The 17,683-nt window shown below is 59.5% G+C and overlaps 1 protein-coding gene across 12 annotated transcripts in view; it reads right to left on the reverse strand.

Moving 5' to 3' along the window:
* LOC106989708 (probable palmitoyltransferase ZDHHC11B) overlaps nt 1–17,683 on the reverse strand; it is a 99,502-nt gene that overhangs the window by 22,028 nt on the left and 59,791 nt on the right. For 11 of the 12 annotated variants that reach the window (XM_053213896.1, XM_053213895.1, XM_053213903.1 and 8 more), the window contains 9 exons: nt 16,662–16,747; nt 15,381–15,646; nt 14,009–14,221; nt 9,719–9,894; nt 9,174–9,275; nt 6,241–6,365; nt 3,929–4,081; nt 1,399–1,508; nt 129–160 (listed from right to left, as the gene is read on the reverse strand). In XM_053213896.1, coding sequence (XP_053069871.1) covers nt 129–160; nt 1,399–1,508; nt 3,929–4,081; nt 6,241–6,365; nt 9,174–9,275; nt 9,719–9,894; nt 14,009–14,221 — 911 coding nt within the window. In that variant the 5' untranslated portion in view covers nt 15,381–15,646; nt 16,662–16,747. The other variant, XM_053213894.1, reaches the window with a different exon arrangement.

Raw genomic sequence — 17,683 nt, forward strand, 5'->3', positions numbered from 1 at the left:
AAACACTAGCAAAGAATGTGGATATTTGTATAACCTTGGAGTAACGAAGACTTTTTAAAGCAAGACAATTGAGAGCATATAGTATTTGTCAGACAGATAAAACAACTCTAGTAAGCTTACACACTTACCTACGTGCAGACAGACTCAGGTCATCTTCTTGCTGTGAACAATAAAAATTCATAACGTGAAAAAGTTGTTGACACTGGGCTTAGTCTTATACACGATTCAAGTCAGTTATTAGTTAATTTTGAGTAATGGTGCTTCAGCGTCCCTGGGTCCTAGGAAAGGATCTCACTGGGGGATAGCACCCCTGTCACATGAATACCTGTGTCTTCACTTCTAATAGTTAGGAAACTGGAAGTGGGATTGCTGACTTCAACGGTGACTATACATTTCACTTTTTAAGAAAACACCAAACTGCTGATCAAAGTGATATAATTTGGTATCTGCACTAGTAACGTAGGAGCCTTTCGATCTACAGCTTCACCAACGCTTTTTATTATTGGTTCTTTTGATTATAGCCATTCTACTGGATGTGTAATGGTATCTTACTGTGGTTTTGTGTTTTCTTAATGGTAACTGATGTCGATGTGCTTATCTGCTACCGTGGATCCTCCTTGGTGAACAGTTGGTTCAAATCTTCTGCGCATTTAAAAAGTTAAAACACTGGGTCATTTTTCTTATAATTAAATTTTGAATTCTTTATATATTCTGGGCACAAGTATATGATTTGCAAATATTTCTGCCTTTGGCTTATGTTTTCATTTTCTTAATGGTGCTCGTTTGAAAAGCAAATGTTTTTAATTTTGATGAGAAACAGCTGCATTAATATATGGGCCTAAAAGGAGTCAGCCCTGCTGGCTTGATTCTGTGGACAGTGAACGTACAAATGATATAACACACATGCACACCACACACCACACACACATGTACTGCGCTGCACACACATACACATGCACTGCATCACACACATGTACTCAGTCACACACACAAGCACCGTATCTCACACTAAACACACACACACACACACACACACACACAAAACCACACACACATGCACTGCATCACATACTATGCACACACAACCACACACATGTGCATCACATTATACACATCATGCACTCACACGTGCAAACATGCAGTGCATCTCACACCAAACACACACACACACACACACTGCATCACACACACCACATACACATACACACATACACCTGCACGGCATCACACAACGTGCACGCACACACACACACACACACACACACACACACACACGGAATCAGAGAATTGTGCCAACACAGAAGCAAAGGACTGTGAGAAGTTCCAGCTGCAAGGTGACACTGGGCGCTGCCCCAGGCCTGGATAGCGCAGATGGTGAAGCAGAGGGGCACCCGCTACCTGTGGCATGCTTATTTTGAAGGACAGCTCTTTCCTCCCTGCTGGAACTTTTGGAATCTTTTGATAGCGTTTCTGTATCACATACTCATATGTGCTCAACTTCTTGAACACTAGAGAGGAGAAAGGCGGAAACAGGCAGTTACAATTACGCAGGCGGGCAGAGTGGCCCACAGGCCACAACCCGGTCTTCCAGAGCTGCCTCCTAACCTGGGGCGCTGGGGGGCTGCTGCATGGCCACCCCGGGGCCCACCTGGCCTGTGGGAGACAAGCAGTAGCTCGTCACAGCCCCAAGGCTGCTGGCGCCCCGTCCCAGGAACAGCTACCCTGCGGCCTTCCAGGCCCACAAAACCAGTGTGGACCCGGACGCTGGCTCCGGCACTGGGGCAGAAGCACCCCAGGTCACTGAAAGGACATCTGAGACCTGGGTCTGTCAACAGACAGCACCGTCCACGAAACGGGTTCTGTGCCTGCTTCAGCAGAGGCACCAATCCTCCCACTTGTCTCCCTAAAACCAACAAACACGAGGACAGATGGCTTCTAATTATTTCTGGAAAGGGATAAGGGCCACCCACAGAAGCCTAATTGCAGCTGGAGGGGCAGGCGGAAGGTGGGCTGCCCCCCACACCCGCGTGGAGCCCGTTCCCTTCCCTGGGTGGTTTGTACAAGGGCATCTGTCTGTGTTTGCTTTGGCTTCCTGATGAACTACACCTGGCTCTTACTGGTTCTCCCACCTCCCCCAGAACCTGTGTGAGGGCATAATTTGCATCTGGCCACATGCTCGAGAAAACACTAGTTCTCTGGCAGGGATTGCAGGGATGGCTGCCATCACCATCAGGTGGCAAGTACACACTGTGTGTTCCCCAGAGCTCACACTCGTCCTGAGTTTTGAGTGAACACCTTCATCTGACAGTAACGAGAGGAGATGTGGCTGGGGAGGGAGGCCAGAGTGCGGTGTGCACTGCATGAGTGTCTGCCGTGTCCCCTCCAGCGACACTAGGCGTCAACACAGCAGCCCGGGGCCGCTGGTCTTTGGGATGCTCTGTCCCCCGCTTGTGTGGAGGCGGCTTTCCCCACACCCCTGCTGCTGGTACCAGACATCTGTGCATCTTCCTGGGAGGTCTTGCCCTCACCAATGCTGCACTCCACTCGTGCTGCAGTGTCAGGATGTCCTTCCCCCAAACTTCAAAGAGGCATCCAGCTGCCCACAGCTTCTGACAGGCCCCCCAGCAGCCCCTACCCCCCACCTCAGGGTATTTGTGTCACGCCATCCCTTGGAGAGTGGGTGGCCCCAGCGCCTTGCACAAGAGGTGAGGGGCGTCACTTCCATGACTGGGCTACAAAAGGCCGGCTGCCCCCTCGTGCTGGAGTGTCCTGGTGGGAGGAGGCACCGGCCAACAACTCACGGGGAACTGAGGCCAGGAACTGGCCTGCCAACACCCTGGCGTTGAACCTAAACGTGGGTCCCAGTCGGATGAGACCACAGCCCTTCCTCACACCTGGAGGAAGCCTTGTGGCCGAGCAGGGCCAGTGGACCCAGCTAAGCTATGCTGAACCCATGACCCACAGAGACTGCAAGGTGATAACTCTGTTACTTCAAGCAGGGTAAGTTTATTATAACAATAGCTAATATCCCAACTTTTTCTGGAAGTCTGTGCTTTGCTGTCCAAATACCCTGTAAACAGCACCTTGAGCCATAAGCTCCGTGTGCATCTCCCTCCCCTACCCCCACAGTGAGTGTGGCACCACCACCCTCCCTGTTGCTTGGGTTGGGGCCCTCTGGTCCCTGTGCCTGGATCTCCCATTGGCCATCTGTCCCGTGGACCTGTTCTCCAGTCTCACATCCGTCTGTCCTGAGTGGCCGCAGTGGACTTCTGGACCTGCCCAGCTTGCCACCTGCTGGCTGTACTGTATGCTGCAGCTGGGGCACTGTCCCCAAATTCACCCTTGTCCCCATTGGCCAGTGCGTGGAAGCTTTTAGGATAAGGGCCTGGGCTGACCCACCTCTGGCTCCGGGTGCTGATTCCGGCCCTGGCTCTGCTGAGGACACTCCCTGTGCCAGACCCGCTCTGGCAGCCACGTAGGGCCCCCGCTGCCACCTTCTCCCTTGCAGAAGCCACAGAGAGAATTCACGCCCTCCCCTGGGCCACGGCGTGGTGGGGCCTGCTGCACGCAGTGCCGCGTGGACTCCAGGAAACGGCCAGTGTCCCTGCAGCAAGCTGGGTCAGCAGATACCCTGTCGCTGGCTCACTATTTTTCATTGTTAGGACTTGGTGCTTCTCTAAATCCCCCGTTCTTTTTTTAATGGTGCCTGTTCCTGCCTCACACGTTCTGCTCCCTTATCTAACTTACTCCTAGTCCCTCTCGTGTCCTCTGCAGGCCTCAGAGCAGAATGAGCCCTGCTGTCCCTCTAGGGGTGTCTCTTCCTGTCATTTGTCTGATGTGCTCGTTTCTAGCAGGGGCCGGCAGACCTTGTCTTGGGCCACGTGGGAACGCAAGGGACAAAGACTGGAGTGGGGGTCAGGACACATACTTAAGAAGAGGTGGAAGATGAGCAGGTATCCAGATATCAGGAGGCTGAGGGCAGACAGCAGCAGGACGAACACCCCAATGCCCAGGACCACCAGGGCCTTCGTCTTTACAGGGAAAAAAGGAAGGAAGAGCAGCCAAGTGTCCTTGGGCACATCTGCGGAGGCAAGGGAGACATGCATGCATCCAGCACCTGGGGCATGGCCAGCCCCTCCTTGGGAGGTGGGGGAGGGTGAGCAGCCCAAGGAAGCCCCTCCCCCGCCCCAGTGTGTGCCCTACCTCACCCAGGTGCCCTTGCAGCCCCCTGACTGAGGTGGGTGTCACAGCCCCACTTTACGGGTCTGGAAGGTGAGGCTGGGAGAGGATAACTAAGGGTCCGGGTTGCAGAGCCTGACCCCCTGCCTGGCTGAACCCCCGCCCTGTCCCAAGGGCCATGCCACTGTGCCAGGCCCTCCCTGTTCTCAGTCAGCCACCCTCACAGGGAACTGCAAGGCAGTAGCCAGCGCCTTGGGACATTTCCAGGACTTGGTCATCTGGGCCCCAAGGGCTGTTGACACTTCCGAACTTCGGTGTGAGGAAAGCACTGAGGAATCTGCAGGCAGGCCCATGGAGATGGAATCCAGCTGAAATGCTCTCATCCCACCACAGAGTCTGGGAGGTACTGATTCCAGTCCTTTACGTCGCATGGAAAGTGGCTGCCAGGCCCGCTGTGTGCCTCGGGGGCTGCAGCGCAGTGTGCATGAGGCTGGATGTACCATGGGGTGGCCGGCCACATGCTTGTCCCCTTAGCCGGTGATGTCTTGGTGAATTCCCACCAATGAGACCAAAGTGCCCCAGGGAACTGGCGGGTAAGCAGCCCCATGGAATCTTCTGGAACAGCAAACCCAGGAGATTGCCTCAGTCATCAGGCATTCATGGGCAGCACATCCACGATGGTTCTGGAGCGAGCAAGTTCCCAGAGAGAAGCACCTTCGGAGACCAGGCTGCCCTCTGTTCTGCCAGCGCGTGGCAGCGAGGGCCCAGCCGACGCCCACACTGGGAGGAAGTAAGGACATGTGCTATGGAACTCGGGTGCGCTGAGGCTGCTGCTTACCATGTGCGAGCCGCATTTCAGAGTGTGTTGGGGCAATGAGAGGCCCCGTGGCCGGGAGGACCTTCGCAGGGAATCCCCAGTGCCCACCGGTGACTGTTCTGAGGCGGCGGTCACCGGCCAGCCCCTCTGCTCAGGCCATGTGTGGAGAATGTCAGGAAGGATGGCAGGCGGAGGCCTCCAGCTGGCTGTGTGCAGAGCGCAGGCGGCTTTTCCCGCTGAGCAGGGCCGGGTCTCGCTGAGACTCCCACTGTTCCCTTTTACCATGGAAATAGCCAGGATGCACTCCGGAGCAGGTGCAGGTCACATGGCCCATCCCACCACGGCCCATCCAGCCCAGGTGCACTGAAGGCCTTGGGATGAAGGTGCACAGGGCATGGTGCCCTTCCAGGAAGAGGGCATGGCCGTGACGTGCTCTGGAGAGAGGCCTGGACCGGGAAAGGAAGCTTTGCTCTGAACCCTGAGGGCTGAGGTCCCCAAACACTCAGGACAGACACATGTGGTGCTCCGCTTGGGGTTCTCCCTGTGTCAGTGTCCAGGGCTGCTGTGACTGATGGCCATAGACCAGGCAGTTTCACCAGCAGAGATGAAGCCCCGAAGTCAGGGTGTTGCAGGGCCCGTCTCCCTCCGAGGCCATGGGGGAGGATCTGTCCTTGGATCTTCCAGCTTCTGGGGCTCCAGGCACCCCTTGGCTTGTGGCCATGTCCCTCCAGCCTCTTATAAGGATGTTTTCACTGGATCCAGGATCCCACACATTGCCAGGTAACCCATGATCATCTCAGGATCCTTAATCACATCTGGGAGGACCCTCTCTCCAAATAAGGTCACGGTCACAGGCCCGGGGTTGCGCAGTGATGGACAGACCTTTGAGGCACATGTGTTCCCAAGGCCAGGTTCCTGGAGCCGCTCAGCAGACACCTGCAGCCACACACCACCCAGCACCTTCCCCAGGCAGCCCTGCCCTCCTGCCCCACCCTGCTCCCTGCCAAGACCAACTACTGGGTGATGGGCACGGGGCCCCAAACCTGCCTTCTGGTCCCTGGGGGACTGCTGCCCTCCTGCCCGGCCCCACAGCTCACCCAGCTAGGGGCGGGCCAGACTGACATCCCCCAGAAGGAGAGCTTTCCCTGAAAGACAGCTGGAGGGAGAGGCTACCACCACGAGTGACCCAAGAGAAAGCAACGCCAGAGAGGAGCCCCCTCCACCCCCCCCACCCCCCGCCGTACCTTCATAGAGGGGATGAGTGCGCAGCACCTCCGGGTTGACTGAGTACTGGATGAAGACGTACAGCAGGATGGTGATCAGGCAGAGCAGGCTGGCCGAGGCGGAAACCAAGGAGCTAAAGAAATATCTGCGGGGGGCAGAGCAAGACTCAGGGCTGGGCAAGGTGCCCCTGACCCCGAACCCAAGGCCCAACCTTCTTCCTGTCTCCTGGCACCCCAGATCCCCAGAGGATGCCCTGAGGGCACCACCAGTTTCTGTGCCCCCTTCCCACCCCCACGCGGCAGTGAGAAGGGCCTGGCCTGGCTCCCAGGTGGGTACACAGAGGCTCCAGGCGGGTCGGGCTGCCTGCAGCTTCCTCCACACGCCGCCACTGCTCACCAGGGCTCCACCGGGTCAGGATCGGGACCACCACCCCTGCCCCCCATGTTGCACGGGATCCTGGGTGCTGTGCTTCCATCCAGAAGCATGGAAGCCCAGCAGGTCGGGGAAGCAGGGGTGCTGGGACAGGCGCCTGGCCGGCCAGCGGCCCACAGTGCATCATCTCCACACACCCTCCCGGGGCCTGTGCACACTTGTGTGCACAAGTGACATCTTGTGCTTTGGCATTAGGCCAGAATCACTCCTGTCCTCTTGCCTGTGCTCAGGACACAGAGAACAATCTAACCATGAAAAAATTAAATTCTGGTCAGCAATTCTTGGAATAATCTCCTGCTGCAAGGTCTTCCTTTGGGCTTTCTACCGTGGTGATATTTAAGGAAACTGTTTCTTTAGCATTTTCAATCTTCAGCAGTGTCTTTTACCCAGCTGAAATTTATCTGACTCCATTATCCTTTTCCAGAACATCTTGAGGTTTGTTTTTGTTTTTTTAACACATCTTTAGGCAGAGAGCTAAAACGAGAATGTCCTCAAAGGGTCATGTGGATGTGGAGGGCAGCCTGCATTGTGGCCCCTTGTCAAAGGCCCTGGAGGGCACGTGTCCTGTGTGTCCCCGAGGTGCAGGGGGCACAAACCTGGCCCCACACCTGGCTCTGGTTCCCAGGGAGCCTGTGGTGTGCGGTGCAGCTGTTCCAGCCGACGGGCCCACCCCGCAGCAGAAGGCCCTCGGCCATCCGGTGCTGCTGGCACCAGGCCAGAGGCGGCCCTCCCGGCAGGGTGAGGGCCAAAGCCTGTCCAACTGCAAGTTCGGGGCCAGAAACGTCGCTGTCGTCTCTGACTCCTGTGTCTGTGGTGCCTCAGCACCCAGTCTGGGCACTTCCCCTGGGGAGGCACGTCCTCTCAGGAGCTTATCACACTTTGCCAACTGTTTTGGCCAACTCGTCTTGTAAATGTAGTCATTTCCTCTTGCTTTCTCTGCCTGACGGTGGAAGGGACAGGAGGGAGTCTGGGACTCCACGTGGACAGGGGTGGCCATGCCCTCACCAAGACCCCCGCGCACATGGTGCCCTCCCTCACTTCTGCACACACACTCCTTGCTGCTGCCACTGCCCAGTGGATAGGAGGGCTCCTGGGGCCCAGCCGTCCCCACCAGGAACTTCTGCAGCCTTTTGTGCCCGGAGGCCACTGTCAGGACCTCGGAACTCCACCCTGTGTGCCCTGTGGGGCCCGGTCAGCTTGGTCCCCCTCAGTGGCAGGGCCACACACCCTCGCCCATCCCAGACAGCCGATCAGACCTCAAGGCGACCAGCCTGTGGCACCAAGACCTTAAGAGGAGCATCTGGGGGAGAGAAGAGAGCCCTGCTACCGTGAGGAGGCAGCCCCCCCACCACTCCAGCTGGCCTGGGGCTCCTCCTCTGTAGTGGAGAGGGCGACATGAGGGCTCCCAGGCCCCCAATTCTCATTTGACTTTTCTAATGATGACAGCTTTGCATTTCCTTCTGCTCAAAGCAGCAACGCTTTTGAAGCCTGAACAAGTGGAGCATTTCTTGACTGGGCTGCACGGAGCATGGCCCTCCTGAACCAGGCTGCCCGGAGCACAGACCACAACGCTCCTGGACCGGGCTGCCCGGAGCACCGACCACGACGCTCCTGGACCGGTGGCTGCCTGGAGCATAACCCTCCTGGACTAGGCTGCATGGAGCACAACCCTCCTGGACCGGGCTGCATGGAGCACAACCCTCCTGGACCGGGCTGCCCGGAGCACAGACCACAACACTCCTGGACTGGGCTGCACAGAGCACAGACCATGACGCTCCATGACCAGGCTGCACGGAGCACACCTGCTATGAGTGGTGGGTGAGCAGTGGAACCCCTTGCAGCGCCATGAGCCGGCAAAGGCCACTCTGAACTAGCTGGGGGAGCCCCTGCGACTTTCTTGGCCACTCACAGCCTGGGCCCTAGCACATGGGGTCCTGGCAAAGCCCGTGCAGGACTGAACACCTGCTCCCAGTGCAGCCTCGGCCCACATCCCCTGTGCTCTGACGGCCTCCCAGGAGAAAGCGCCCGGGTCCAGGCCAGCGGGTCAAGGACAAGTCAGCTCAGCCTGAGCCCCTCTGGATGGGGCTGGGCCTCCACATTCGGAAGGGGCTCCAGGCCAACACATTTCAGAGCCAGACAAGGAGAACAGAAAGACGTTAAGGACCGCTGTGCTGGGGACAGCATGTGACTCCTCCCACTGCCTGTGGCCCCCACCCTCTTACCCATGAGGCCCCCAGCCTGCAGGACCCCTCTCTCCGGGCCCCCTCACCCCTCCCCCTGACCAATCCCCCTCCCTCCCCCAGTCCTTTCACTTTCTCCTTCCCTAGCACCCCACCCCTCCCCCCTGCCAAGGACCTCTTCTCTCTCCACCAGGACCTCACCCCTCCCCACTTCGAGGTCCCTCCTCCCTTCCCCACCCCTGGCCCCTGCAATGCCCTTTTCCCTCTTCCCTGCTTGGTCTCCCTCTCCCTCCCCCAGGACTCTGCCCCTCCCTCCCGGACCTCCCCCTCCAGCCCCTCACCTGTAATTCCTGCCCCCTACACAGTTGTTAAGCCATTTGCAATGGTGGTCAAAGTCAAAGACACACTTGTTGCAGGCCCCACAGTGTTTAGCCTTCTGGCTCCTAGAAGGAAGAATTCACATGAGCAGCCCGTTAGCAGCATGTGTGGGAGGAAGACAGGGTCAGAAAGGAGAGACAGGTGGCAGGGAAGACCAGGCCCCAGGGGGGTTATCTTCCCTCAGACACGCCTGCCACACTGTGCCACCAGCTCCCATCCTGAGCCACAGGCCTCCCTCCCAGGCTGCCTGCTGAGCCCTCAGGGCTCTGACTAGCCCAGGTGGGGTTCCGGTGGGGGGGCTGGGACTCATCTGAGCCCTTAGATGGGTGAGGGGTCCTGCGTGTCTCAGGGCCACTGCTGGTCATTCAAGGAAAGCAGCACCGGTCAGCTGCGTGAAAACAGAAAGGCCGGGGCAGGACCCGCCTGTGCACAGCACGGAGAGGGGACGGGTCCACACGGCAGGGGCCGTGCCCTCGGGGCTGCCTGCTCCCACACCCTGGGCACTTACACGGTGACCTCACACAGGTGGCAATATTGGTTCTCGATGACACGCATGTGTTTGGATGGGTCAAAAGTGGGTACGCGCTCCAAGTAGTTCTTGAGCCGTACGTTGGTTTCAGCAGGATCGATGCAAACAGCAAGCAAGTGGACCACGAAGTAGAAACAGAAAAGCCCACCAGTCACCTGGGCGTGAGTGTGTCAAGGAACGTGCAGGCAGGCCTGGTCAACACGGCGAAGGTGCCCGCTCAAACTAGAAGCAGGACCCTGGAGGCGCCTGCTTACGGCCTGAGGGTGTGGACCCCGCGCTTCACCGAGGCAGCAAGGGAAGGCCTTCAGGGGCCAGCGGCCACCACGCTGGGTGCCGAAGTCGTGGGGGTTCTTTGGGCAGCAGAGATGCTCAGAGCACGTGCGTCGGGGGAAGAAGACAGTGTATCATCAAAAAATGAAGGAGGGGAGCAGGGAGGGCTCACACGGCCAGTCTGCACGGTCTGTCTGGGTCCCATCTTGTCTCTCCTCGCCCCTAGGCCCCTCAGGCTCTCTGGCACCCACTCCCGCCGTGGCACCCAGGGTAAAACCAGTCCCCGGGCTCCCACCCTCATCCTCCCCTTCGGGACCAACACACTGTCTGTCCCCTTGGAAACCAAACAGAAGAGGTGGAAGCCGCCTCCCTGTCAGCCCTGCCCTGCTTCCCAGGACCAGTGCTGAATGGGAGGGTTCAGGGTTTACAGGTTGGGTTCCCGGGTGTGGTTGGGGGAAATGACCCAGCCTGGGAGGCGAGGCCATGGGTGCACGGGGTTCTGCCGGGATTTGACAGGGGTGGGGGTTCGGAGCAGGGGGCTGGGGCTACTGCTCAGGCCTGCGGGAAGCCCCCTCGGGGGGTCCTCCTCAGACCTGCCAGCACCCTCGATTCCGCCTCTGAGCAGCCTGGGGTCCTGCCTCCACAATGCACTAGCCTGAGTGGGAGGCTGCTTCTGGCCCAAATCGCTCATTCCTCCCTCGTCCTCCAGCCTCTAGGCACCACGTGCAGACCCAGGGCTCAGGCTGCCAGATGAAGGCATGGAGGCGATGGGGACCCAGCCCTGCTGGGGGAGGAGGGCAGGAGGAGGGCAGGAGGAGGGCAGATGAGAATGAGCTGAGGGCCACGAGGATCAGCCCAAGCTGGTGCCCAGGCCAGGGGTGAGTGGAGGGGTGGCTGAGAACCAGCCGGGCCCTGGGGGACCTGCACGGGGGCACGAGACTGACCAGATCACTCAGTGCCACATAAGGGTTGTGGTGACACCAAGGCCCTTCCTGTGGCCACCGGACCCTGCAGGGCTGGGTAAGGCCTGAGCCTCCCCTGCTCTGCTGTCCCATTCAGGGTATGGGGCTACGGCCGGGTGGTCAGGGGTCTGGTCAGGCTTTGCCGTCACAGCTGGAGACACCAACACAGTGCTGGTATGCCATCTCCCTGCACCTATTCCCTGAAGCCTGAGGCGCTGGCTGGAGGCAAGCACTGTTTGTGTGGTTACTGGGGCAGCGGGAGCAGGTCCTGAGCAGAGGGGTCCGACCCAGGACAAGAGGTGCAACAGGAAGGCCCCTTCCTCTGTCGCATCAGAAATAGGCAGGCAAAGTATGGGGGAGGGACTGAGGCGTTGGGGCCCTTGGAGACATTGTAGGGGCAGCGTGGTCTGCACTATAGCCTCAAACTGGAGGCAGCAAGGCCCCTGACCTGAGCCTGATTTTCCCCACATGTCCCAACCCTGCAGGTGCCGTGGCCAGGCCACTCCCAGAACGTGTCCCCCAGGAACAGAGGGGCAGCCCCCCGCCATGTGGTAGGCAAGCCCCCTTAAGCACGAACACGGGTTCATGACAGGTCACCCGTGGGAGTGACACGGGTGAGCAAAAGGCCACCTCGTTTTGCCTGGCCGTTCACACCATCAGCCACTTGGCTGAGAAGTGTCAGCAGGTGGGCACCACACCAAAGTTCTGCCCCCACATTCAGATGCCCGGGTTATGGGTGTCTCTCAGGTTGCAGAGAATAACAAAAAGTAAAAGGGACAGGGTAGGAGGTCTCCAGATGCAGAAGGCCAGGCCCTGCCCTCGAGGCCTCATCCCCTTAGAGACAATCTGTGTTTGGTAAACACAGCTCCGCCAGCCCAGGACACATGCCCTCCTGACCTTCCTTTCGGGTCCTTCAGGTTCTGCGGCAGGAAGGGGTGAGGCGCCCCCCAGAGCTCCCACCACCCGCCACCAGCCCTGCAGTCACTGAGGCTAACCTAACCAGGGGTTTTGCCTGGCCACGGCGCAGGCCCTGGGACTAAGACAGGTCACATCAGAGGCCAGTCCCTCAGCACAGGGACCCTCTGGGCCCTTCACAGGGGCAGGGCGGTGGGGGAAGCTGGCCTCTGAGGTCAGCAGGGAACCAGGGGTCCGCCTCCTCTGCTTTGTCTTCTGGAGGTGCAACGGAGACCCTGCCCTCCCTCCTGGGGCAGCAGCCCCTGCAGCGCCGAACGACGCTGGCGCCCCCCGGTGGCCAAGCGCTTCGGAGCCTGGGGGAAAGGAAGCCAGCCAGAACCTGGGACTTGGGGCCAGCCAGGGGCTCCTGGGAGAAAGGGTGTGCAAGTGAGCTCAGGGCGCCCTCTGGGCCCAAAAGCAGGTGAGTTCTCAGAGTGCTCCCTGCACAGAGAACACGAGGCAGCTCGAGAAGGCCCCAGAACAGGCTGAGCCACAGCGAAGGGAGAAGGGAGACAACGGATTAGAACCCAGAACGCAAACCCACGGTCAGGGACGGAGGTTAGGATACAGGTAGAGGGGCAGCTGGAGGCTGCAAGGAGGCCAGGAACTGGCCCTCCCCGGAGCTGGCCCCTGCCGACACTGAGGGCTTCTGGTCCCAGAACGAGAGAGGGCTCCCTCTCAGAACTGGGAGATGTTTCGCTGTGGTGCGAGTCCCAGTGAGAGCGCCATTCTGACCAGGAAGTCGTGGGTCGGGCACTGCAGGCCTTTGTGCTGGGACAGAGAGAGGAGACCCCTTGCCACATGCAAAGCGTGAATTGTGACTGGATTCTGGATTTAAAAACCCGACAAAGCAGGTTTTGGGGACCAGTGGAGAAATCTACAAGGCTGGCCGACTTCTGCCCATCCTCTTGTGTGTGAAAGACACAAGTTACACGGGGTGATGTGGGGCGTGGGATGTTGGCTTTGGAGGCCCCACCTAGCGTCGCCAACCCTGGGCCACAGGCCTAGAAGTGGGGCAGCTGCATGCAGACACACAGGACCCACATTCCCGGCTCTGTGCCGCTGGATCAGACACCCTGAGGGCCCCACAGGGGGAGGCCGGCCAGATCAGGGGCTGCGTGGCGCTGGGCAGGGGGCAGCAGGCTTGCACATCAGGCCATGGGGGACGCCCAGGCTCACTGGTGGGGTTGGCCAGCGGTGGCCCCCGGAGCACGGATGCGCTGGCGGAACTGAGGTCCGTCACTCACAGAGTGAGGTGTGAGGAGGGGGCTAGGCTGGCGATGCCCGCCTGGCCAGGGGAGGAGCACTCGGCTGCACCTGCCACGCTCCACCACGGGGCCTGCGCGTCAGCCCCAAGTGCGTCCCTGATGCCTGCCCACCTGGCCTGAAGCCTACTCTGGTGACGTGTCTGGAACCTCCTTTCAAGGCCACCACGGGGTTCACAGTCCCCACTGTGTGGCTCCTCGCAGCCGGCAGGTTTCCTCTCTGGCCTCGGCCACTCCAGGCCCGGCCAACACCCGTCACCAGACTCACTTGTTGCAAGAAGGGACACGGTTATAATCGGTGTCTTCCTTGCACCCCTGGCGTGGTTCCCCCACCAGCCAGCCTGACCCAGCCCACTGCAGACCTGCAGACAAGTGGGGCCCGCATGGGGCACCCCAGACCCTGAGAACGAACGCCATGTGAATCCCTGGGACTCAGCCTTCAGTTTCTGAGCCATCCCTGTGACCCCTCTGCGACCCTTTCCTGTCGTCCAGGCTGCCTGCCTCACCCCAAAGACCCTGGACCCCAGGCGTGCTCTCCCTGCACTGACAGCAGGCAAGCAGCAGACACCCCTGTGCTTTTAGCCCCAGCCCCAAGCCAGTGAGCCACACAGAGAACAAACGTAAGATTTCAGGCAGCGTGGCCATGGCGGGTGTCTGGGGTAAAGAGGGGGGGTGGGGTCGCAGAACAGGGTGCGGACCCATGGGTGACTCGGGTGTGGGGGGCTGGTAGGCATGGCAGGGCCCCGAGCCAGATCTGGGCCAGGGCCCGCGGGGAGCCTCCCTGGGACAGCAGGCACTGCTCCCACAGTGAAGGATACACCATACGTGATCAAGTTCCAGTTAGGTGGCAGCAAGGGGACGAAGATACAGAAGTTGGTGAAGGCCAAGATGAACAGTATGGTCCAGGCCACCACCTGGAAGGTGTGCAGGGGCCACGACCAGCCATTCACTCTGGACCAGCGGCGGGGCGAGGCCTGTTTCCTGCTGGCTGCCCACAGGGCCCCTCTCTGGCTCCGGCTGCACAGATCCATCTGCAAGACGGGTGGAGGGCCACCCCCACCCCCGGGGACACCGAGGAAAAGGTTGCAGGAAAAGCAGACCCTATGACCACGCGACACTTCTGTGTGCTGAAATCCTCAGGGAATCTTCTGCAAGTTTCCCTTGAGGACGTTCCTGCTCCAGAGCAAAGGCCTGCTGACCAAGGGGCTTCTGGGGTCTCTGGGCACTCTGGGGACACCCTGGTCGAGCTGAGGGGCTGGGAGGGAGCCGTGGCCACTTCTGGCCAGGTGTCAGTCTGTTGGAGAAGGTGAGCCACATCACAGCCGCCCCCGGCAGAGCCGAGGGTCCTGGGGACTTTGCCTCATTAGGGCGGATTTCTGACACTCTTCTCGGGGTGTGGGGCCAGGCAGGGCTTACCTGATCAGTGAGACCCCTGGGGGACCACAGAGACCATCCCACATGGACGGCGAGGCCAGCACCCCGGGGGTTGGAGCACAGAAAGGCACCCTGTGTTACAAACGACACAATTCCCGCACGGAAACAACATTTGGATGGAAGTACCGGCCAATGGGAAGGATGCTTCTGAAAACCAAACCCCACTAACGGGGAGGTGGGCTCTAGGGTGTAACCACAGACCTTGGCACAGGGAGGTGAAGCAGGGATGTGGGAGAAATTGGAAGTGCCATGGAGGATGGCAGTGGAGACAGCACTTATCTTGTCGAAGGAGCGAGGGGGTGCGCAGAGGACACGAGGGCACAGGGAAGGCACGGGAGGGCGCATGTCAGCCCAGGAGCCCGTGGAAGGCAAGGGTGGGCCACATCCTACGGGGCTTCCCAGGACAGAAATGGTATCACTGACGTGGAAACACTGAGGTTGCAGCTGGCATTGGATTTGGTAAAACTTGAAACAGAGCGAGTTTTCAAGTTCTGAAAGTACTTTGAACCCGAACAAAGACAGCCAAAGTGTCACGGGAACATGGGACTGAGAGTGCACGTGTGGGGGCACCGCAGCAGCACTCCTCGGAGGCCCCCCGAAAGCTTCCCTGCAGCCAATCTCAAAGTGGCACCAAGAGCAACACTCCGCGGAGGGTGAGCGCAGCCTTGGTCCCTGGGGCAGGCCCACAGCGCCATGAGTGTGAGGTCGCAACCACGCACACGGCCCAAGCAGCCGCGGCGGGAGGTGCACACTTACCCAGTCGCCAGGAGTGGCTGTGGTGGGCACCACCAAAGTCGGGCCCCGCGGGCTCCGCAGTCACGTGGGCTCTGGTGAGCCGGGGGGTCTGGAGAGAACAGCTGCAGGTGGTAGCAGGGGCCTCGCCCCGGGCCCCCTGGCGGGGCAGGTGTTCGGCTCGAACACCCCCTTGGATCTTCTGGTTTGGTTTTTCAGTCTCAGAAGATTCCAGCAGTTCTCACCAGGACAAATACACAGTTACCAACAAACGCACGGGTTCCTGATTCCTGCCGAGACCAGACGGCACAGTTAACGTGGGCTCCGTGTGTGCACAAGACACCCGTGCGGACACGTCCATCCACATGCTCACGCTCACACACCACGCACGGAACACACGTGCACACGCAACACACCGCACATACCACATGCGTGACGTACCACACACATACACCATAGAGCGCATACACATGTGGAACACACACCACAGAGACATACACATGCACCACACGTACAGCACACACACAAGACACACACGCAACATAGACACACACCACAAACACACACACACACCCACAGCATAGGCACACAAGATTTCTTGACTCATTTCTCGTTCCTCACCTTTCTCGTGCTATTTCCTCGGCCTGGAGCCACGTCGTTCCCCACCCCCTCCGCTAATGGCCATCTCTTGCCTTTGGAGCCTGTGCTGGTGTCACTCCCTAGATGACCTCCTAACCACCCCCCCACCCCCACCAGATCTGAGCCAGTCCCCCCGTCTACTCCTTCCGCAAATGCCAGGACTGTTCCTCTGGATTCAGCCTGCAGGAAGGGAACCTAACGATCTCCCTCTTGGGCAGACTCGGTGGGGCCTGGGTCCCCTCTTAGCCCAAGCTCAGTTCCTGACATTCGTTTTTCATTACTCCTAAGGGTTTAGTCCAGGTTTTGGTGTGAGATGTGTTGGAGCCGCAATGCTCCCACAAGACCATCGTCACCTCCACGTCCCCAACACAAACATGGCCGACTCACAGAAGCTTCGAGCAGAGGCTGCTGCACTGGCCCAGTGTGACTGTGGATGGTGACCCTGCCCCCTGCCAGACAGACACCGTCACACCATGCTCTCTGAACAGGGCGTCCTGGGCACACCTGCGTGTTTATGCTATCACAGCCTGGCAAACGTGACCTTCTGAAACCTGACACAGGTCCTGACAGCCCCTGAATCATTATTTCATTCTGTGTCTTGCTTGGGGATGCGCACAGGTTGTGCTTCTGAGTTCTCTGGTCACAGTAGAAGCAGGAGACACCTACCTCACTGGGAGACAGAACCCGCTCCACTTCCTTCCTGGTTAACAGTCCAGGCAGGACTGAGGATCACAGTCTCACTTGGCCCAGGCCTGAGAAACAACAAAGGCCCAGTTGCTGTGGCAATGATGGAGCCCAAGGTGCCTCATAAAGCCAGGGCCGGCCCCACCCTGGCGCCCCCACAGCCAACGGGGGGCAGGGCGGGTCCAGCTACAGACACCCTGTAGAGAAGGCCTGGGGCCCCCACAGCCAGCTGGGGACACCCTGCAGAGAAGGCCCCCGTGGCCGGGGTGGGGCCAACTGCTGGTCTGGGTCATTCCTACATCCAGCCTGACTACCTGGGCTTCCACGTCCTCAACACATACCCCCTTTGGCCCAACACACCATGCAGAGCGATCTTCAGGAGCAAAGAGTCCCTGGGGATGACAGGGACGCTGATCCTGGCAGCTTTGTCTGACCACAGGCGGGCGAGAGGAGATGGGGCCCAGGATGAGGGGCCGCAGCGAATGAGGGTGCTGGAGGCCGGTGGCCGGGCGGGGGAGGGGAGAGCGGCTGCCCCTTATGGGCCCTGCACACCAGCACCCGCCTGTGGGCAGCCCCGGGCTGGGGCCCGCACAGCTCTGCGTGCTAACCTCCACCTGGAACCACATCCCAGGGAATCCCGTGCCCAGGCCTGCCGGCCACCACTGTCCACAGCGCTACCCCGGGCCAGGCCAACATGCCACCAGAGACCCAGGGCAGACGACAGGCTGCTTGACCAGGCTCTCAGACCCCCAAGAGCCCAGCCATCGGCACAGCAGAGGCCGTGGATGGTGGGAGATGCCAGTAACTGAACACAGTTCAAGTTCAGGGCAGGGCACCCACCAGAGTGCAGGCCTCCCACAGTGCACTCACTTTCGAGCCGCCACGTCTGACACGGCATGTGAGTGTTGGCTGTGAGGCCACCACTCCCACTGGCAGAGCTCAAGCTGCAGCAAAGTTTAGTCTTTACAGCGCTTGAAAGTGCTTTTCGGTAAACGAAGACGAGC

This window comes from Acinonyx jubatus, unplaced genomic scaffold, assembly GCF_027475565.1.
Source record: "Acinonyx jubatus isolate Ajub_Pintada_27869175 unplaced genomic scaffold, VMU_Ajub_asm_v1.0 scaffold_20, whole genome shotgun sequence".
NCBI lineage: Eukaryota > Metazoa > Chordata > Mammalia > Carnivora > Felidae > Acinonyx > Acinonyx jubatus.